Below are 23,760 nucleotides of genomic sequence, written 5' to 3'. Positions count from 1 at the left end.
AATTCAATCCAACAATTTTTTAATAAAACAGAATTGAAAATTTTATAAATAAAGAGAATTGAATCCAAAATTTTATAAGAATAATAAATTTAAAAGAATTGAGTCGAAATTTAAAAAATAGAGAATTGAATTGAAAATTTTGTAAAAAAAACATTGAATCGAAAATTTTGTATAAAGAGAGAATTGAATCCAAAATATCTTTAAATAAAATAAATTGAATTGAAAATTTTATAAAAAAAGAGAATTGAATGCAAAATTTTATAAGAAAAAGAAATTTTAAAGGAAAAATTCTATTAAAATTGAATTGAATCAAAAATTTTATACAAAAATAGAATTGAATAAAAAATATTGTATAAAAAGAGAATGGATTCGAAAATTTTGTTAAAAAAAGAGAATTAAATTAAAAATTTTATGCAAAAGAAGAATTGAATCGAAAATTTTGTACAAAAAAAGAAATGAATACAATTTTTTTTTAATAAAACAGAATTGAATTGAAAATTTTATAAAAAAAGTGATTGAATACAAAGTTTTATAAGAAAAAGAAATTTAAAAGAAAAAAATCTTTAATAAAAAGAAAATTGAGTCAGAAATTTTGTAAAAAGGAGAATCGAATGCAATTTTTTTATACAAAAGAATTGAATCGAAAATTTCTATAAATGAGAAATTTTGTATAAAAAAAGAATCGAATCTAAAATTTTGTAAAAAATAAGAATTAAATGATACATTATATAGAAAAGTAGAGCTGAATCGTTAATTTTCTTTAAAATAAAAATTGAATTAAAAATTTTCTAAAAAAAGAGAAATTTTGTATAAAAAAGAGAATTTAAAGGAAAATTTTATTAAAAAAGAGAATTGAAAGGAATAAAAGTAACATTTAATCGAAATTTTTTTTTAAAAATTTTATAAAAATAAAATAGAATAGAATAGAAGTGATAATTTTTATAAAAAACGGAATAAATTTTGATTTTTTTTTTTTTTTTGTAAAAATAAAAACTTTTGGCAAAAATTTCTTTAAATAAAGAGAATTTAGACAAAATTTTCCATAGAAAGGTTATTTATGAAAAAAATTTACAAAAATACCTTTTAATTTGTTTGTTTTTATAAAATGAGAATTACAAAAATTTTCAAAAATGAAAAAAAATCTAAAAAATTTTTTTAAATTACAAAATTTAAAAAAAAAAATTTAATTTTTTAAAATTTGTGAAAACTTTAAAATTTATAGACAATTTATTAAAAACTTTCTTAAAATAGAAAATTTTTAAAGATTTACTAAAAATGGAAAATTTATTAAAAATTTTCTAAATTTATAAAAATTATTAAAATTGTACTAATTTTTTTATTAAAACTTTAAAATTTTAGAAAATGTATTGAAATTTTCTTAAAATATAAAATTTATTAAAATTTTCTTAAAATAGAAAATTTATTAAAATTTTCTTTAAATAGAAAATTTTTGAAAATTTTTTTTAAATAGAAAATTTTCGAAAATTTACTAGAAATTTGAAATTTTTCTAGAAATTTGAAATTTTTTAATATTTTTTTTTTAATTTTCTTTAAAATATTTGTAAGAAAATCTAAGAAACTGTGAAGTTAACATTAACAAACAGCTTTGAGCTTTTAAAACTTTTTAAGAAAACTTTTTTTTAATGTTAATTTCCTTTCATATGAAAAGATTGAACTAAAAGAAATTTGAATTACCTGTACTCTAGATTCTGGTAGATTTATCTTTAAAGCCACTTCTTCGCGCATAAATATATCGGGATAACGTGTTTTGCCAAACAAGGCCTCCAAAACATCCAGCTGGGCTCGGGTAAATGTGGTGCGTTCACGTCTCTGTTTGCGGGTATTAACACCTTAAGGGGGAGGAGAAAGGACAACAAAGAAAAAATTAATAAAAAAATGCCTAAAACTATAAATAATGCCTAAACAATGTGGTGAAACTGTTATTAAAAAAAAACTAGTTTATTAAAAACCTTATTAAAGTCAACAAAATATATTAACTTTAGTTAAAAACTAATTAATTAAGAGATTATTTCAAAAGGTGATCTAAAAAAATATCCTGCTGTTTATTAAAACTAAAAGAGCAATATTTAGTTTTTTTTCTAGTTGCTAATAAAAAAGTTTTATTGTCTAATAGAAAAAGAAATGGCGTATGTGTCCTTTTTCCTAAAAAAAGGTGTTTTATTTAAATAAACAAATACTACCCCCAAAATCATGATTATAAGAAATTTCTAAAACGCCATTCCTTTAATAGAAAACTTCTATCAATAACCACCCCAATTTTATATAAAAGATTTGATAAAGGCCTGATCTAAAACATATAACCACCCTTGTTGTTTAGATGTTTCGCTGGCTGATTGCCAGCTATTGGTTTGGTGGCGCAGCAAAACATACTTTGTTTCCACTACATGATGATGTTTTGCCTTTTTTATTTGGAAAGTATATAATGTATTTTATATATTATATACTTTTATAATATTTTTAATCCTACAACAACGACTTTATTGTTTTGTCACCCTTATGTATGTATACGATGCGATTTTTTATATTTTCAGCTTGCTGGGACCGTCGGAAAATAGTTTTTTAATGTTATGTGTTTTTTTGTGTAATTTTTTTAGCTATTGTTTTTTTTCTCTTTTTTTTGAAAGGGTATCTCTAGTTTTTAATGCTGTTATATGATCCCAGTTAAGTATTTATGCAGTTGGTATAGGGCCCTGTTAAAAGTTAGTCTGAGGCATATGTACGTGCCTTTTAAATAAATGAATTTTTAAAAAGATTTAACACAGCTGCTTTAAATTTTGTTTAGATTTTTAATATTTTATTCAGATGTTAAAGATGTTGGCATTAATTGAAGGACTTTTGATTTTTTAAGCTAAATGTAAGAGGTTTTAGAAATTAAAGTATTAAGCGTTACACTGTGTTTTGTGTTAGCAAGTAATTGATATAAAAACTTAACTTAGAAAGCAACTTTTTTTAAGAATTACTATAATTACATAAAGCCCACAGTGCTTACTATTTGACTTAAAAGAAATTTCATGCTCTTTGGCTGTATTAATAAAAAAGTACTAAAAAGAGTACCAAACTTAACATTTCCATTGAATTGTTAATATTATTACTACAAAAATTTGCTTTCTTAAATTAAAACTAAAAATTTGATTCCATTTAGTGGAAAACTATATGGAAATCACATGCTCTTTTGCTATATTAATAAAAAAGGTACTAAAAATAGTACCAAACTGAACAATTCAACTAGTTTGTTAATATTACTTTAAAAACTTGCTTTCTTACCTCAAAACTAACAATTTGTTTAAATTTTGTTGAAAATTGTTTATAAATTTCTTCTCTATTGATGTATTTATGAAAAAGGGGCTAAAAATAGTACCAAACTTAACATTTTTCCAGGATTTAAGCTAAAACTTTAAAAAAATTAATAACTTAAAGCAAAACTAACAATTTGTTTCTATTTAGTGGATAACTGTATGTAAATTTCATGCTCTTCAGCTGCATTAATGAAAAAGGTACTAAAAATAGTACCAATTTTAAAATTTTTGAAGGATTGTAAGAGAAAACTTTAAAAATTTAATTACTTAAATTAAAATTAACAATTTGGTTCCATTTAATGAAAATCTGCAAAGAAATTTCATGCTTTTTAGCTGTATTAATGGAAAAGGTACTAAAAAAGTATTAAACTTAACATTTTTGCGTGATAGTAACCAAAAACTTCAAAATGTTTATTACTTAAATCAAAATTAACAATTTAGTTCCATTTAGTGAAAAACTGTGAAGAAATTTCATACTCTTTGGTTGTATTAATAAAAAAGGTACTAAAAAAGTACCAAACTTAATATTTTTGCTGGATTGTAATAGAAAACTTTAAAAATTTAATTACTTAAATCAAAACTAACAATTTGGTTCTACTTAGTAGAAAACTGTTAAGAAATTTCTTGCTTTTTGCCTGTATTTATGAAAAAGGTACTAAAAATAGTACCAAATTTGGCATTTTTGCAGGATTGTAAATGAAAACTTCAAAAACTTTATTTCTTAAATCAAAATTAACAATTTGGTTTCTTTTAGTGGAAAACTGCAAAGAAATTTCATGCCTTTTGGTTGTATTAATGGAAAAGGTACTAAAAATAGTACCAAATTTAACATTTTTGCAGGGTTGTAAAAAAAAACTTCGAAAATTTACTTTCTTAAATCTAAACTAAAAATTTGGTATTATTTAGTGGAAAACTGTATAGACATTTAATGCTCTTTGACTGTTTCAATGAAAAAGGGGGATAAAAAAAGTACCAATCTCAACTTTATGGTATATATAACGTTAAAAATTAGGTTTCTTCTATAGAATTTAACTATTGCTTGCTATTTGTTTAAAATTGTATAGAAATTTCTTTGTCTAGGGCTGGACTAAATGAAAAAGGTACTAAAAATAGTACCCAACTTAACATTTTAACTAAATTGGTATTATTACTCTAAAAAATAGCTTTCTCAAATCAAATTTAACAATTGTAAACTATTTCCTCTCAATTGTATAAACATTTCATTTCCCAGATAGCTTTTTAGGAAAAAAGGTACTAAAAAAAGTACCAAACTTAATATATCAGCAATAAAGGAAACACTATTTTAACAATTTAGCTATTATATCCATGTTGTTCTTAATTCAAGTACAGCCTGTTGTTAGTTTCAACTTTTTTTAACACGGCAGATTTTAGTTGAAGTGACTTCCTATTAAAAGTTTAAAATTTTATTGAAATTTTATCGTCTTTTATAAATAAAAATTTATATGGAAATTTCTTTTCTATTATTTTCAAATTATTATTGTTAACTTTTATATATTCAATATAATTTATGTTTAAAATTTATTAATAAATATGCAAAAATATGCTTCATTTTGCTAGAAATATAAACAAAAGCAATTAATATGCTAAATAATGATTTTATGAATTTCTTTTCATTAATGATAATTTAAAAACCATATAATTGTCTTTTTAAAAAAGACCTTCCTACGTCAAAATTTAAGAAATGATTTTCTTTTATTAAAATGGAATTTCCAATAGGTTTTAAAGAAATGTTTTAATCTGAAAATTAACATAATTTAAACATTAAAATTAGTGTGTGAAATAAACAAATTGGCATATTATTTTTTAAAAAAATTAGATCTTTTTTGAAAAGTTTTTTTTTTTTTGTTAACAGAGTGTGAACTCCTTATGTTTTGAAAACTAAAGTAAAAATCATTAATTTTAAAAAATTTAACTTATCAGTTCAAGATTTTGTAAAAAAGAAGAACCAACAAAATGACAAATGATTTGTCATGACAAAACAAAATGTTGTTGGCCTTAAAGAAAACGGGCCAAAGAAAACAACAAAACTTCACTGATAACTCAATTTTAACTAAAGATGACAAGGTGATTTCATTTGGAAAAATGACAACAAACCTCTGGGAATATTTCACATTTTTATCTGGGCACTTAGGATTCAACCAAAAAGAAATATACAAAATCAAAACGGCTACAACTTGCAACACATCCTGTAAGCAGCAGCAGCAGCAACGGCAAGTGTATAGGTATCATGCAGCCGATTTCTTTCTTTAATTCAAAATATAAATTTCAATATAAATATATTTCCAGTTTCTGCTGTTTTTCAAGAAGATATAGTCAAAGACGTTAAGAAAAAATAAAACTCATATTGCATCATTATCAATAATATTGTCAAAATGAATAATGAGCGCTTGCGTGCACTGACTTGACAAATACAGTGACGTAGCAAATGACAAGTTAACAGACAACTTCTAACCATTATCCATTCCATAAAAAACCAAAGTGAAATCTTCTTCTTCTTTTTCTTGCTTAATAAATGGTGTCATTTTTTTGTCATATACAGTTTGGCATGTTTTTTGAAAACAATAAATGACAAATAGGTTGGAAAGACAGACAAAAAAAACTCCAAAATAATTAATGGTTAATAGTTGTGGAGGTTACAAATTTTAATAAAAATTAACGTTTTGTAAGAAAAAAATTTAATATTAGTGCCTAACTTTAGAATGAAATAAGCAATTGCAAAGGGGTATAGGAAAAAAGTGCCAAAAAAGTACCAAATAGAAAATTCTGTTCTCAGAATATCAGTTGAGTTCTACTTATCACCAAAAATTTGCTTTTAAGAAAAAGTTGAAAAATGTACCAAACAGTTAGCAAAAGTTGTGTGATTTCAAATTATGATCAAAGTAAAGATTTTTTAATAAAATTTCTTAATATAAATGCTTAACTTTATAAAGAAAACGAGAATTATAATAGGAACTTTATAAAGTACTAAAAACGTACTTTTACTATTACTGTGACCTATACGTTTTTGAAATAAATAAAACTTGAATTCAAAACTATAGTTTGAAGTTAAAAATTGTGCCCAAACGTGAGAAGGTTAAAATTTTAATAAAAACAGACTTTTAGTTATAAAAAATCTAAATATCAAAACTAAAGAAATAGCAAACAGGACTTTAAAAAGTACCAAAAAAGTACTTTTAGTGTAATTCTAACATATAAATTTTTGTAAATTTCTATTCTAAATTGAAAAACTATAAAAACTTAAATTGAATCTTGAAATTTTACCAAAAAGGTACCAAAATTTTACTAAGTCCGATTTTTTTCAAAAAAGGGTTCTAAAAAGTACCAAAACTTTAGCATTTCTATAACTTTAACTACTTGAAATTTATTTAAAATGGGCGAATTATTCAAAAAAGTAATAAATCTAGTTTTCAAAAGGAAATTATTGAGCAAATTATTTGATTTCTTTAAGAAATACAAAATATAGTTTAAAAAAGTACCATATTGAACCATTTATATCCCTTTAGTATATTTACTATTCGAATTTCTTATTCAAATGAAAATTCCACAAAAAAATTTAATCGAATCACACTTTTACAAAATCAACTTTCAAAATGGGCAAATTGCTCGGAAAGGTACCAAAATTGGTTTTCAAAAAGGGAATTTTTGAACAATTTTTTTAATTTCTTAAAGAAGTACCAAAAGTAGTTCTAAAAAGTACCAGTATTGTACCATTTCTATAACTGTAGTCACTTTACTATTCGAATTTCTTAATCGAATGAAAATTCTTTAAAAAAAAAACTTTAATTGAATCAAACTTTTATAAAATCAATATAAAAAACTTTTGAAATTTCTTCAAAAAAAGTACCAAATATGGTTTTCAAAAGGGAATTATTGAACATCATATTTGATTTCTTTAAGAAGTACAAAATGTAGTTCTAAAAAGTACCAGTATTGAACCATTTCTATAACTTTAGTCACAATACTATTCGAATTTGTTATTCAAATTAAAATTCAATAAAAAAACTTTAATCGAATCAGACTTTTATAAAAACAAACTATTGAAATTTCTTCAAAATGGGTAAATTGCTCAAAAAGGTACCAAAACTGCTTTTCAAAAAGTGAATTATTGAAATTTTTTTTTTTAAATTTCTTAAAGAAGTTCAAACTTCAGCATATCTATAACTTTAAAAACTTAACTATAACAATTGAAAATTCTATAAAAAAGAACTTAATTCGAATTAAACTTTTATAAAATCAATTAAAAAACTTTTAAAATTTCTTTAAAACGGGTAAATTGCTTAAAAAGGTACCAAAACTGGGTTTCAAAAGGGAATGATGGAACAAATTATTTAATTTCTTAAAGAAGTATTAAATTACTTTTCAAAATTGGCCAAAATGTAGCAAAAAGTACTTTATGTATCTTTGCTGAAGAGCCTATTCTTTGGTGAAAAAACGTACTAAAAAGTATTTTATGTATTTCAAGGCTTTACTGAAGAGCTTTTTCTTAAAGTATTTTTTATAGAGCATTTTCTGTGAAAAATAGGGATTTACTTATCAAAATGGGACGAAATGTAGCAAAAAGTACTTTATACATTTTAAAGCTTTGCTGAAGAGCTTTTTGTTTGATGAAAAACGTTCTAAAGATGAGTAAAAGTATGTTTTATAGAGCATTTCCTTTGGAAAAGAGAGATTTTATAATTGTATCAAAAAAGTACTTAATATAGCTTAAAGCTTTTCTAAAAAGCTTTGTCTTTGGACAAAAATCTAAAAAGTTTTAGCAAAATTTGTATAAAAAACTATGATAACTTGAATTCCTAAAATTAAACTCAAGATTTATACTATTGCTATTATTGCAGACTAGTCCTAGACTGTATAAAATCTTTTAAAAATCGTTCTAAAATAGCAATTTGGGCAAATTAGTTTCAAATTTATATAATTATCTATGATTTCTCCTAACATTTTCACCACATTTACAAAATTTTTGCTGTTACACAAAAAATTTAAAAAAGTTTGTATTTTTTTTTTAACCAAAATTGGTGCGATATTTACCCCACATACCTTGGGAGAACCCGACGGCCTCTAGGCCATGGGGTAAACCAAAGGGTCCCAATGACGGCATCGGCATACCAGGCGGCAAAGGTCCATGTGGTCCATGATGGGGATGAGGACCACCATAACTGTGTGGATGAGGTCCCAAATCCCCCGATTTAAGAAAACCGGCAGCCATTAAGGCTTCTGTTGAGTGAAGAGCCACTGTGAAGCCGTTTACACAAAGGTAAACAAAAAAACTGTAAAGCAGAAAAAGAAGAAAAAAAATTAATTAATTATAAATTAAAATTATTAACATAATTATTTATAAAATGCAAAACAAAATAAAAAAAAATGGCGTACTTTTTTTTACAAGGTTTAGAGTGTTACAAAAAGGGTTGGTTGTTGGTTGGTTTTGGTGGCAAAACTGAATCACAATATTTAGAGTTTGTTTTCCAGACAGATGCGTTATTAATTTATGTGTCAAGGCAAGCGTGTAATTTAGGGTCTGTTTCAATTTTTACACAATTCTTGTGGCACAAACACACACGAACGAACGAACGTACGTTATATTCCAAGCCAGGGTGAGTGATAAGTGATAATTAAGGCAAAAATGTACGTATCTTTTATTAAACTATTTTTATATATTTTTTTGTTTTTCGTATTTATACTGTGTTAGAGAGCGCGCTCTTATCTTTTGGTTGCCTGTTATGGTATGATATGCGGTAGACCAATGATGATTTGTAAATGACTGTCTAAATAACTGTGGCAGAGCGTTAAATGACAAATAACCTAAGGGTACCTACTTGCCTGACGATGCTAGGTGTGGACATTTTAAAGAGCATCTCTTTGTGTTTGAGTGAAAGAGCAAAAAGGATAATTGAGGAGAAAGAGTAAGTAAGAGTTTCTTTTGATAATATTTAACAGGAGGATATAGATGATTTTAATCCCTAGCACTAGGATTTGCCATTCTTTTGTGCGTTAGATCTATGGTAGACAATATGTGAACTTTTTTTGGGTTGTTATTGTTGTTGTTGTTGGCTAAATGTAGACTAATTTGTCTGCAGTTCTAGTTTAGGTCATATGAAAGTATGTATGTGTATGTGTGGGTTCGTTTAAGCCTGGTTTTAAATCCCTCTAGATTTAAAACCCTCTTGTTGTTGTTGTAAAATGTATGTGTTAGTTTGTTGTTGCCGCCCTGGCTTTAGTCTATTTGTGGTCTAAGCATTATTAAAATTATTTAAATCTCTTTCTTTCTTACTTTTTTCAAACTTTGTTTGTTTCAGCTTAGATCAAACATTTTCAACCGAAATTTTTTTCAAATTTTCATTTTTGACAAATTTTTCTTTTCTTTAACACACGAAAACCCAAATTTTCTAAATGAAATCCTGTGGTGTAATCATGTCACAGACAATCATCCAGAAATTTTCAACACTCCAGTTATTAATTCTAAAAAGTATTTCTATGACAAAGCATTACAAATAAAACATTGTTTTTCTTAAATCATTTTCCGGACCTTAAAGCACGTTCAAGTACAAGAGAAATATGTCTCCTTTTTTCAACTCTCACAAAAACATTACTTGCTATTTCCGGTTAAACAAACAATAACAAGAAAACAATTCAAAACTGGACTCAAGCTGTCATGTGTTTGGAAAAAAACACAAAAAATAACAAACAATATACAATTAATGATCATCATGCAACATTTTGTGTTTATTTTTTGGAAATATTTCTTATATAGTTTATTATTTGTGCACCCGCACTTACTTAATAACACCGTTAGAAAAATCTTTCAATAATTCAAAGTCATATTTTGAAATCATCTCTAAATGATTTATTTAAGATTGTATATTATTTCAACACTCGCTTAGCAATTACGGTCAAAATAATATTTGGATTTTTTCCTCATTTAGATGCCAGGCCATTAGTACTTTACGGTAGCTGCTAAATGCCTTAAGTCATATTTGAATTGTGGGAATTTTTATGGGAACTACTACTACTGTTTTGATTTGTCTTAAACAATTACTGACTTTTAATGGTTTTATTTTTATAACAAATGTTAAGGGAACAGAAATTGTTATGGCAAAAGTAAGAGAAATTTATAAACACTGTTTTTTTAATACAAACATTGCTTAGATGCCAAATGTGTTAACTCAAAATTTTAATTTAATAATGTTTCACTTAAAGAATTGTTTCTTCGTTTTAATCTAAAATAAAAAGCTTTCGAATTGATTAAGAGTACAATCAAGATATCGAAGAAAGCTCTCTCTCTTCTGCTTTATAGCGTTCACACTTAGGAAAGCTTAAAAATGAATCAAACACAAACTAAACTAGACCGAGAAGTTATATATCTAATTCCGTTAAGATCTGATTTAAAGTCAAAATTTAGCCCCTAAACATAAACAGAAAGCTCTTATACCATTGCGCTTAATTGCGTTCCCACGAAAGCCTACAAATGTATTAAATGTAAAGAAACCCGGACAGAGAAGTTATTTATCTAATTCCGTTAAGATCTGCTTTGAATTAAAATTAAAAATTTTGTTTCTAAACATAGACAGAAAGCTCTCACTATTGCGCTTTATTGCGTTCACACAAAAGCTTACAAATGATCTGATTTAAATTAAAATTTATCCCCTAAACAGAGACAGAAAGCTCCCATTCTCCAGCTTTACTGTGTTCACACTTAGGAAAACTTAAAAAAGTATAAAATACAAACAAAACTACACCAAGAAGTTATTTATCTAATTCCGTTAAGATCTGCTTTAAATCAAAATTTAAAATTTTGCACCTAAACAAAGACAGTGAGCACTCACTTTCGCACTTTATTGTTTTTACACTTACAAAAGCTTATTTGTAAGCTAAAATATAAACAACACTAGATTGGGAACTTCGGTAATCCATTCTGCTGATAACGGATTTCTATCATTTCAAAACATTCACATAAATTTAAACTTTTTGTAATTTTCCTTTATTTTGAAGCTAGAAAAGTTCTCGGATTAATGTTATTTGTTTAGTATAAAAAGCTTTTTTAAAAACAGATTTTTTTAACAAATATAAGTAAAATTTCTTACTGTTATGGTTTAAAATGATTGAGAGAGAGAACTGGAGTCTAACCCTTAATCTTGGCATTAGAAATGAGCCCTCTCTCTCATGCTTTATTGCGTTCACACGTATTAAAAGCTCACTTATGATTGAAAACAAACACAACAAGTTTAATTTTTGTTATTCTTACTTTCTCTTTAAAGTAATTTCAATTTAAAAGAAACTTTAACTAAACATTATGATATTTGTTGTATTTAAAGCTTTACAAAAAATGAAAAGAGAGTAATTTTGACAACTGATCTGCGAGCTTAATAAAGAGTTTTAAAACTTGCTTGATGATTTATTGTGAACCAAAACAAACTCCCCTATAATGAGTTCATTTCGTTTTGGGAAGAAATACACTTTCTTCTTTTGAGAACTTTACGAAACAGCAAAGAGCATACGAACTTGTTCGAGAGAGAGAGAGAGAGAGAGGTATCATGATCAATATAACAGATTAAGTGCTTTTAGAGAAAATTTAAAGAATAGTTTTGTATGTTGTGTTGCTAAAGAAACCAAACTTTAGAAAGGTTTGAGTAAGATTTAAAGCAAATATTAGGTAAAAATGTTCGAAACTAAGTTCACACCTACAAAAGCTCTCTTAGGTAAAAACAATAGGCACAAACAGTTTGAGTGTTCGATAACTGAACACTCGGCCGATAACTACTCTAAAACGTCTGAGTTATAACTCTTTAGCTTATAGACAAAAACTATAAAAAATTCTTGCTGTTATTGTTGTTAGTACAAAAAAAGATCTTGTTTACGATAAATGGCAGCTAAAATTGACTGATTAAAAATTGCTACCACTTGCTGTGCCATTTGACTACAAGCCAACACTTTTAAACACAGTTTAAGGCAACATTATAGGAACAGTATTAAAAAAAAGAGAAAAGAAACTCTATTTAAATATATTATTAAAAAGCTAATGAAAACTCTACTTTTTAAAAATTTAAACCCACTGTAGTAATTAAAAATTTTCCGCTAAAACGCTTCATCAACAAATTAAGACATCTAACTAGTTTCGTTTTTTTTCAGAAAATTGTTAAGAAAAAACAAGTTGAACTTATGGCTTTAATAAACTCATATTTAATTATGTTATTTTTGATATTTTAATTACATTTCAAATATGTTAATTAAAATGCTTTAAGTAAGAAAAACATGTATTAAAAATATATATATATACATATTTTAACGTTAACTCAACAATGTCACCCACTGTTAAAGCAAGTTAGGAAAAAAATAAATGTTATTAGTCATAAAAAAATTATTCATAAATAAATAAGAAAAAAAGTGCAGGCTGTTTATGCTACATCTTACACTTTGTAGCAAGAAGCCAAAAGCTTATCATTTAAAATTTGCAATTTTGCTGGAATATATGTATATCTAGATAGACATCCATACATATCTTTTTCATCTGTTTGCTTGTGCTGCCAAAGTTAATAAACACTTTGTAATAAGCAACCAGTTTTCCTTTTCAAAAGAAAAAGCTACTGTAGAAAATTTATGCTAAAATGCATAAAACCATAAGCAGCATATTTTCTGACAGTTTTTGTTTATTTCGTTTGTTGCTTTTGGAAATGGAAAAGTTACTTTTTTCTTGGTCACATGGGTTCTCAAAGGGGAGCAGGAACAATAGATCTATAAGGCTAAAAGTTTCATATAGCTACAAACTTAACTTTTGTAAGCTTTTCACATAGATAAATTATACTATTATAAAGCTTTCTAAAGCTACTTTTGCGTTATTCACCCTTAATTGCCGAAAGATCAATTGAGCGATCAGGCAATGGTAAAGAGATATAAAAGAGCTTTCTGAGCGATTTTGTTTGTTTTCTATACATGTGTAAGCATGAGAGACCTTTGCTTATATCTGCTCTAAATGAATATCACGATCAATTATAGAAATATTTGATAATATTAGCTTGCTCACCAAAAGACCAATATTTTTAAACAAGTAGTTATTTTTAATTAATTTAGAGACTTTATTCTCTTAGCTGCAATTCGAGGTTACACTTTATTTATCAAATTTTTGATCAGTATACATATGCCTTAAGGTTTTCTGCTCAGTTAATGTGAGGATCATTTAATCACTGTTACCTTAATTAAGTCTTTAGAAAAACATATCACGTTACAAAGATTAAAGTATTTATTTTAAACCACCAAGATTTCTTAGTCTTCTACGGGATATTTTCTACATGATTAATAACTCATCAAATATGGCAAAAGAGAGAAGATCATTATTAATCGTTGAGAGAGATTCAAAGGAGTAGTGAAGAACTAATCACGATGTTTAAAGTGATGCAAATTGTTAAAATTTGTTTCTTTTGCTTCTGCCTTTTTGTGATCTTCGCCAAGCTGCAAGAAGAATGAATAGTTTTGCAGAAGTGATCTTGAGGTTCAACAAAGATCGTTCGTTCTTTTTTAGATCTACAAATTTCTCAAAAAAACTGATTATTTTAATCTACAGCTACCAAATGTACTAGTCTACAGCATCTTCTACAAGATTAATACCCCATCAAACATGATCAAAGAGAAAGAGATCAGTATTGATCTTTGAGAGAGAGAGATTCAAAGGAGTAGTGAAACACTAAACAAGATGTTTAAACTGATGCATATGGTAAACTGGAGTAAAATCAGCTTCTTTTGCTTTTGCCTTTTTGATATCTAGCAAAACTCTAAGAAGGATGATTTGCACAACTGATCTCGTGGTTCAATAAAGATCATTTTGTTTGATCTTCAGATTTCTCCAAAAAAAGCCGTATGCATATTTAAATCTAGAGTTACAAAATCTACATGATCTTCTTTTTACATGATTAATAACTCATAAAACATGGCAAAAGAGAGGAGATCATTATTGATCGTTGAGAGAGATTCCAAGGAGTGGTGAAACTCCGTTTCCAAATTTTAAGCTGGAATAAAATCTATTTCTTGCTCTTGCCTTTTTGAGATCTTTGTAAAGCTGCTGGAAGGTTAGTTTTGCAAAAGTGATCTTGAGTTTCAGCAAAGCTCATTGCTGTTCAGATCCGTTTTCATATTTTAATCTACAGTTACAAAATTAGCTACTCTAGCCTCTTAAATATCTTAGCAAAGATAGTTTCTTCGCAAAACTGAAAAAAGTTTCTATGATAAACTGGAAAATATACAGTTTTTCAAAAGGGATCTTGAGGTTTAACATTAGATCTTCTCATTTCTCAAAACACCGTTTGCATGTTTTAATCTAGAGCTACAAAATCTCTATATTTTGACTCTTTAAGATCTTTGCAAAGCTAGTTCTGCAGTGATCGTGAGCTTTAACAAATATCATATATGTTCACATCTTCTCATTTCTCAAAAAACCCGTTTGCATATTTTAAACTAGAGCTACATAATCTCTACATTTTGCCTCTTTAAGCTGTAATAAAGATAGTTTTGTAGAAGTGATCTTGAGGTTCTATAAAGATAGTTTTTTAGACCTTCTCAAAAAAAACCGTTTGCATATTTTAGTCTAAAGCTACAAAACATGGAAATTTTGCCTCTTTAAGATCTTTACAAAGCTGTAAGAAGGATCGTTTTCAGAACTGATCATAAGATCATTTTTCATGAGATCTTTAGATCTTGCTTGACAAATTAAGATCTTTGCAAAGCTGCAGGAAGTATCGTTTTCAAAACTGATCTATAGGTTGATGAAAATATCATTTATTAGGAGATCTTCAGATCTTGTTTGGCAAATTTAAGCTCGATTAAAGTCGGCTCAATAGTGTAAGTATTTTGGATTTTTCTAAGAATGATCTTGTGATACTTGTAAAGTATTTAAGGCATGCTGGATATAAGTTACAAGCTTTACAATACTAAAATCAAAATAATTTTGAGTATTGATCTTGCGAGCTTAATAAAGATCGTTTCTGCCTTAACATTTGATGATCCATAGCGATCCAAACTTAGCTTAACCGAAATCAGTTCATTTTGTTATAGAGAGTAATATAACATTTGAGAACTATACAAAGCAGCATAGAGCTGAAGATCTTGTTCTAAAGAGAGATCTTGTTCGAAAAAGAATTGCTTGAGAGTTTTAAATGTTGTGTTTGAACTCAAACTTTTAGGGTTTGAATAAGATTTCAGAACAAATACAAATTATTGGAAAAAAGTTTTGGAACTTCTCGGTTTTATATGGTTTTTACTGTTTATTTGCAATAACTATTACAATGATGATTTGTTTAACATTTAACAGTAGTTAGTAGTTTAGTTGCAATGTTTGTTGGTTGGTTGGTTGTTTTCCACTGCAACTTTTTCTCGTATGCTTGAGTGCATTTTGCTTTAGGTAAACGCGTGGATTTGCGTGGAAATTTGTTGCGCCATTTGTGAAGTTGCATATAAATATTAAAATTTTGCATTTGTTTAAGTTTTAAGTTTGTATGTTACATGTTTGTTATGGTGTTAAATGCATTTTGACAAGTGGACGTAGTGGATTTCTATTAAAAAAAAAAAAAAAATAAAATAAAAATTTCAAATTTTAATATGTATGAAATGTGTTGTTGTTGTTGTACATATTTAAAAGAAAAGACATTTGAAAAATTATGCATTAGAGTTGCAAATATCATGATGTACAACTTTAACAACATAGCGACGCATCGTTGTCATGACACGCATGCGTGGCTGTCAACATCAAGCTTTAGTTAAAATATTTATTTTCATTTTAGTTGTTTATTTAGCAACTGTAAACTTGTTTGTATTTGTGTATTTTCCGCTGCTCCGGCTGCTGGTTGATGAATCTGTTTAAAATCTATTTTGAAGTTTAATTAAGTTTTGTGCCAAAAACTTAAAAAAGTGTGAAAATTTGACAAGTTTAATACTCTTTATAGTAGACAAATAAAAAAAAAACTACACTGTGAAAAAACAAACACAAATTGCAAAATGGCCTAGAATTACTTTAGTTTTTTAATCATATTTAATTTATTTTTTTGTAATGTTTTATGGCTTAAAGCGGGTTTTTTTTTTTTGTTTTGTTGTTCGTTCATAGACTTAGTTTTTAATTGAAATTTCAATTTGTTTATTTTAATTAGATTTCTCATAAATCAAAATGCAATTATCATGTTTGTTGGAGTTGTTGTTTTTAATAATTTTAAATCCCAGATAGAAACATCACATTTATAAACTTGTCATCTATGAAATTAAAGCTTTCCTCAATGGTTTTCTACTTTTAATGGTTTCAAATTTAATAAAAAAAACTCGTATGCTGTACAATACCAGATCAATTAAGTTGCCGTCAACAGTTAAAGATTTTTCTTAAAGAAAACCAACAAAAATTTATTTAATCTAAATTCTTGATAATTCTATTTGGTTTTCAATTGTTTCAAAAAAGTGAGTGACATTACGTCATGTTATATCACTTACTGGGTTGCCCCTTTTTTTCCACAAAAAACAATTTTTCATTAAGTCTAGTTTGTTTATAAATCTTGATTTCATTTCTTAACGCTCACACCTGAATGATCATTATTTCTATTTAAATGGCTTTGTCAACTACAGACTGAGTCTGAAAAAAAAGAGGTGCGTCCTTTTATCTTTGAAAACAGAAAAAAACACATACAAAAGTCTAAAAAAAACAACTCCTCCAACCTTGTGTTCATACAAAACAAATGAAATTTCAATTCAATTTTTAAGATTTTTTTTCTTTACATTAATAACAATAGCAATTCATATTGAAAAACCAACATAATGTTGATGTTATTGTAATATCTGTCTCGAAATATCTGTTTTTTTTAAGAAATCTCAAGAAAAAACAACAAACAGGAATAAAAATCATTCATGAATACATGTTTAAACTCACAAGAAATCTTTTAAAAAGAAACCTGTACATTTTAAAGGGGGGAATTGAACAAACAACAAAAACAAACATACAAACAACTGTCAATTTGATAGTTGTTAAGTCTCAGTTGTTGCCTATATATTCCTGGTCTCCAAAATAGTTCCAGCAAAAAAAAACTAAACTAAATTTATCAATGGTGGTTTGGCTCTGGTTTCTTTTTTTTAAAGCGGATGTAAGCTTTGAAAGTTTTATAAGATTTTTTTATATATGAATGAATTTTATTATTATTTTTTTTTTTAATTTTTATTTCAAGAAATTGAAATTTGTCAAAAATGGTAAGATATCTATGAATGAGTGTTTTTTCTGCTGTTTATTTTAATTTTATTAAAAGTGTAGGTGTTTAAATTTTTTTTGGGGGATTATTAACGAAAGTGTAGCCTAAAGTTATAAAAAAAACTTTATTAAAAACAACAGTAATTTAAAAAGATAATAAGAAATCAATTTTGTTTCAATTACCAATCGTTTGTATACAAAATTTTACAATTTTATTTACTTTTTATATACGCTACTCATTACTTTATAGATTACTAGGTAATGGGTAGGTCCAAAAGCTTCATAAACACATTAGCTTTTAACTTGTAATCAAGCTGATTTATATTAAGCTTTTTCAAAATATCTCTATAAAATAGAACTTGTGTTTTAGTTGAGTTGAAAAAGTTAAATATTTGAATGAATTTTTATTTAGCTTTCAAAACTTCTGCTGAAAAAGAAACTAAAGTGAAAAAAGCTTTAATATTTTAAACTTTAGTTCTAGTAAAAGTTAAATTTTAAATTTTAAGTCAAAACTTGACAATTTGTCGAAATCTATAATTTTAAAAAATATTTATTTCCAGATGTAATCAACTTACTTAAGAAAATGGTGTAGAAATACAGCTTTTTTAATAAAAACTTCATTTCTATATAAACAACAGTTTTCTATACTTTTTGTTTCTATAACTTTTTTGTTTTAAAATTTAAATGATTACAAATAAAATTTCCTATTAACATTTCGCTAACGTTGCTACAAAGCTCTCGCGATTTATTTAGCTTTAAACTATTGTTGCGGAGAGAACAGCTAAAGCACTGTTTACTTGTCTTAATAACTTCCGTCAGACTAAAATTAACTTCAAAGAAATAACAGTAAATATCGGTACAGACTATAGACTTATACTAAAAAAGGATTAATAAAGCTATTAAAGGTTTATTAAAGGAATTTTGTAGGGAAAAGCTTTATGAATACGGGGTTTATACTTTAAGCTAATTAACTTAATGTTTTGAAGCTTTAACTTGAAATTTATAAAATGGGTTCGATTTCCGATAGAGGCCTATCAACTTAACTAACTAACTAACTAACTAACTAACTAACTAACTAACTAACTAACTAACTAACTAACTAACTAACTAACTAACTAACTAACTAACTAACTAACTAACTAACTAACTAACTAACTAACTAACTAACTAACTAACTAACTAACTAACTAACTAACTAACTAACTAACTAACTAACTAACTAACTAACTAACTAACTAACTAACTAACTAACTAACTAACTAACTAACTAACTAACTAACTAACTAACTAACTAACTAACTAACTAACTAACTAACTAACTAACTAACTAACTAACTAACTAACTAACTAACTAACTAACTAACTAACTAACTAACTAACTAACTAACTAACTAACTAACTAACTAACTAACTAACTAACTAACTAACTAACTAACTAACTAACTAAAGTTTAGAAACTTTTTCTATAAACTTAACGCTTTAACCTATGAAAACTTTTAAAAGCACAAAAAGCTGTTTTAAATTCACAAATATAAGAGACAAAATTTTAGCAAAAACTTTAAAAAATGTTAATAATTTTTGTCTTTTCTTATAAAAGTGTTAAAATTACATTAACTTTAAAATTCCTTAAAATTAACATCTGTCTTCTACAAAAAAAAAAACAACAACCTCGAAATTCTTAATAAAGTTTTTTTATGCGAAAATAAAATTAACAAAATTCCATAAATTCAAAAACCACATTTATTTAAACAAAATACCTATAAAGCGTTTAAATGACAGCAAAAACAAAAGACAAATTTTTATAGATTCCCAGCAGACAACAATTTTTATGACTTTTATTTTTGCATTTTTAATAAATCTTTGTTCAGGAGCGTAAGAAAACAAACAAAAAAAAAATCAACACAAAAATATTATTAATTTATTTTTATAAAAATTATGAAATAATAAGCTAATTAAATATTCCTTAAAGAAGAAAAACACAAACAACAACCAAGAAACCTAACATATCATTAATATAACAGAAGAAAAAAAAGCAAAACGTAAAAATCATTTCCATATGCAGCTTGTAGTATGTGTATCTCGATATTTGTATTATTTGTTCTCTTATAACCAGTCATCATTTTTCAATGTTTAGCCAGCAGATTGTTTAAAAAAAAAGAAAACTTGTTTTCTGGCCAACACAAAATCTATACAAAATAAATTGGAAAAAATTGGAGTTTTTATTTTGGCTTTATTAGTAGTTTTCTTAGCTACACGGTGTGTAAGCTTGTTTAAGAGTTTTGTATCTTTTAGGAAACCCCTTTTTCACAAAATAAACAAACTACATACATAGATGTAGGTATCTAGATAGATAAACGTTAAATGTAGCTAGTTTGTTACTGTTTTACAGATTCAATTCTGTTGAAATAATTTATAAAATATTCAATATGTAAATGTGCTTCTGATTAATAATCGTAAGTAATAATAACTTGGGCAGCAACATCATTATAATTTATTACTCTCCATTAGAGCTGCTTCAGTTATAGTTTTTTGTAGCTGCGCTCAGCACAACACATTGAACCCCGTAGCTTCATGGTTTTTTTTTTCTTTCTGAAAACTATAATTTGTTTATGCTAGGAATACTATTTTAAAACGTAAGAAAACCAAATTATGGAAATGTTCCAAATGTGTGAATAATGTGTCGGTTATCTTTTGATAATTCTTGACTAAAGCCTTAATAAGTAGTAGTTTTTTTCCTCCGCAGTCTAATTTGTTTTAAATATTAATTTCTAATATTAATAATAATGTCGTCGTGAGTGAACCTTTTTGTTTTTTTCTTTTGGTCCACATCAAAAATTTCTCTTAATCAAGGTTATCGGTAAAATGTCTAAGCATTTTGGGTATTGGTTTTTTAGACATGTTTATTATAAGTTTTATATTTTGTTTTTAATTTTTTTTTTTTATTTTTCTGAACCCAAAAAGTGTTCATTTTATGTAAGAATTATTTCCTGTTAATAATTTGTAGCTTTTCACACGGTGTTTTTTTATATTTTTTTATAATTTTAATTGACCTAATTTAGCAGTTTGTTATTAATTTTTATTATTTGTTTGTTATTTTTATATTTATGGTAATAGTCACATACATTCATATTTTAATAGTAATTTAAATTGTTAACTTGTCACTTTAGATTAGAAATTGCATTGGTTTTGAGTTTTATTTCTAATAGTCATACTAAATGCTTTGGCTGAAGATAACCCAGTAAATTAGATAGACAATTAAATAGAATATTAAAGAAATATATTGGATAATTCCTTAGAATTTGTCAGTAAAACCATTAGAACTGAACTAGAACTAGAACTGAACTAGAACTGAACTAGAACTGAACTAGAACTGAACTAGAACTGAACTAGAACTGAACTAGAACTGAACTAGAACTGAACTAGAACTGAACTAGAACTGAACTAGAACTGAACTAGAACTGAACTAGAACTGAACTAGAATAGAACTGAACTAGAACTGAACTAGAACTGAACTAGAACTGAACTAGAACTGAACTAGAACTGAACTAGAACTGAACTAGAACTGAACTAGAACTGAACTAGAACTGAACTAGAACTGAACTAGAACTGAACTAGAACTGAACTAGAACTGAACTAGAACTGAACTAGAACTGAACTAGAACTGAACTAGAACTGAACTAGAACTGAACTAGAACTGAACTAGAACTGAACTAGAACTGAACTAGAACTGAACTAGAACTGAACTAGAACTGAACTAGAACTGAACTAGAACTGAACTAGAACTGAACTAGAACTGAACTAGAACTGAACTAGAACTGAACTAGAACTGAACTAGAACTGAACTAGAACTGAACTAGAACTGAACTAGAACTGAACTAGAACTGAACTAGAACTGAACTAGAACTAGAACTGAACTAGAACTGAACTAGAACTGAACTAGAACTGAACTAGAACTGAACTAGAACTGAACTAGAACTGAACTAGAACTGAACTAGAACTGAACTAGAACTGAACTAGAACTGAACTAGAACTGAACTAGAACTGAACTAGAACTGAACTAGAACTGAACTAGAACTGAACTAGAACTGAACTAGAACTGAACTAGAACTGAACTAGAACTGAACTAGAACTGAACTAGAACTGAACTAGAACTGAACTAGAACTGAACTAGAACTGAACTAGAACTGAACTAGAACTGAACGAACTGAACAAGAACTGAACTAGAGCTGAACTAGAAATGAACTAGAACTGAACTAGAACTGAACTAGAACTGAACTAGAACTGAACTAGAACTGACCTAGAACTGAACTAGAACTGAACTAGAACTGAACTAGAATTGAACTAGAACTGAACTAGAACTGAACTAGAACTGAATTAGAACTGAACTTGAACTGAACTAGAACTGAACTAGAACTGAACTAGAACTGAACTAGAACTGAACTAGAACTGAACTAGAACTACTGAACTAGAACTTAACTAGAACTGAACTAGAACTGAACTAGAACTGAACTAGAACTGAACTAGAACTGAACTAGAACTGAACGAGAACTGAACTAAAACTTAACTAGAACTGAACTATAACTTCTGAAATGGAAAATCCTATAAAATGTCTTTTCATTTCAAATTAAAATTTTTAGAATTACACTGCGTCTATAGTTGCCATTAGAATACTTGTCAAGCAGAGTCTACCTGTCACTACTAGCAAGCTTACTTGTCATCATGAACTTCAAATTATTGTGACAGAGCAGCGTAAGTGTTAGGTAAAACTTTAAGATAAACTTTTTATTAATTAAAATAAATTCTAAAAAAATAAGATTTTAAGATAATTATAATAAATACTAAAGAGCTTTACTTATGTTAATATTAAATTATTTAAATTAATTGTCAACAAGTATTCCCTTTATATAAAACGAGCTTTGTTGAAATTACAAAAATCCCCGGCAGAAATATTGACCTTAACAAAACTTAAGTGGAAACTTCAAGAAAATAATTATAGAAAAATACACTATTTTAAAAACCTTAATATTTATAAAGTTGAGAGCAAATATAAATGCTTAAAAAGCTTTAAGCTGTGTTGAAATGCAAGCTTTTCTAAAAAGTTTATTGTAAGTTTAAGTTTGTCTTGGACAAACGCTTGAGATGTTTAAATTCTATTAATTTCCTAATAAATCGCTATCAGCCGACAGAAATATTTTAAAGGCGCCCTATTCCCCAGCGGTTTAATAATAAAAGCAATTGATTGATCAGCCAGCTAATAGCAGTTATCTTTAATTAAGCTTAGATTAATAAAGTAATAATCTTTTTATAAATTACATTAAAAAAACATCAATTGCAATTTTTTAGAAAATTGCATAAATAGTTAACACATTATTTATATTTCCACTAAAAAATACTATTTAAAGAATTGTTTATTAAACCGCTATTACCTCTACAATAGCTTAATAATCAATTATATTAAAAACTTTTTGTTTTTGTTATAAACATTGACAATTGTTTACTAAAGCCTGTTTAAAAATTGCAAATATAAAATAGTTTAAAAAGTCATAAATCTTTTTTGCTTTATTTTTGTTGTTGTTTAAAACTCATTTTAATTCTGCCATTAATAAAGACTTACCGAATAAATTAAAAAGCACGTTTAACTTTAGACACGCTAACAAACAGCAAAATTGTTTGCTGGGTTAGGTTGTATAGAGAAATAAGCAGCGTAGCGTGTTATAAAAATGAATAATATTCCAAAAAAGAGGTGGCTGCCTTTGCGGGATTTAATTTGATTTAATTTTTATAAAACAAATTTTATAATTTGCATTAAATTAGCACGCAAAAAGCACTAATTGTTTTAATTTTTTTTTAATAAAAAGGTTGGGTAGTTATATAAACACTAAATTTTTAATTTTATTTACTCTTTTTATAAAACTTTGAAATTCTTTTATTTTTTTAACACTTTGAGAAATTTTTAAATAAATGCTAAAGAACTTTAAATTATTTTGTTTTGTTTATTTGAAAAGCTTTTGCTTTTGTTAAGGTTTGTTTTTATTTTAAGCTTTTGTTGTTGTTGCTTTGTTTTATTTCCACGTGTTTATTTGTTTTTATAAACGATTTAACGGTTTATTTGGCAAAATATTTTTTATTGAAATGTAATTAAAACTCAAACGGAAATTGTGTTGTAAAGCTGTTTCCACACACTCACACGCACAACAAATTTATTTATAATAAAACCGTATT

General features: G+C 26.6%; 1 protein-coding gene across 2 annotated transcripts in view; it reads right to left on the bottom strand.

Annotated features, from left to right (window-relative positions):
• The window catches only part of LOC119608190 (homeotic protein ocelliless), a 36,577-nt gene extending 13,175 nt beyond the window's left edge, over nt 1-23,402 (bottom strand). The window contains exons 1-3 of one of the 2 annotated variants that reach the window (XM_037962518.1): nt 23,153-23,402; nt 8,376-8,605; nt 1,696-1,850 (exon numbers count right to left, since the gene is read on the bottom strand). In XM_037962518.1, coding sequence (XP_037818446.1) covers nt 1,696-1,850; nt 8,376-8,544 — 324 coding nt within the window. In that variant the 5' untranslated portion in view covers nt 8,545-8,605; nt 23,153-23,402. Of the gene's footprint in view, nt 1-1,695; nt 1,851-8,366; nt 8,606-23,152 lie in introns of both variants that reach the window. The other variant, XM_037962517.1, reaches the window with a different exon arrangement.
• Nucleotides 23,403-23,760: the final 358 nt, after the last annotated feature.

Source organism: Lucilia sericata, unplaced genomic scaffold (genome assembly GCF_015586225.1).
Source record: "Lucilia sericata isolate MDLA Ls3-8-SP2 unplaced genomic scaffold, ASM1558622v1 Contig000804F_arrow, whole genome shotgun sequence".
In the NCBI taxonomy this organism is placed as follows: Eukaryota; Metazoa; Arthropoda; class Insecta; order Diptera; family Calliphoridae; genus Lucilia; species Lucilia sericata.
The sequence above is the reverse complement of the archived record's forward strand: the minus strand, read 5'-3'. Positions and strand labels throughout refer to the sequence as shown.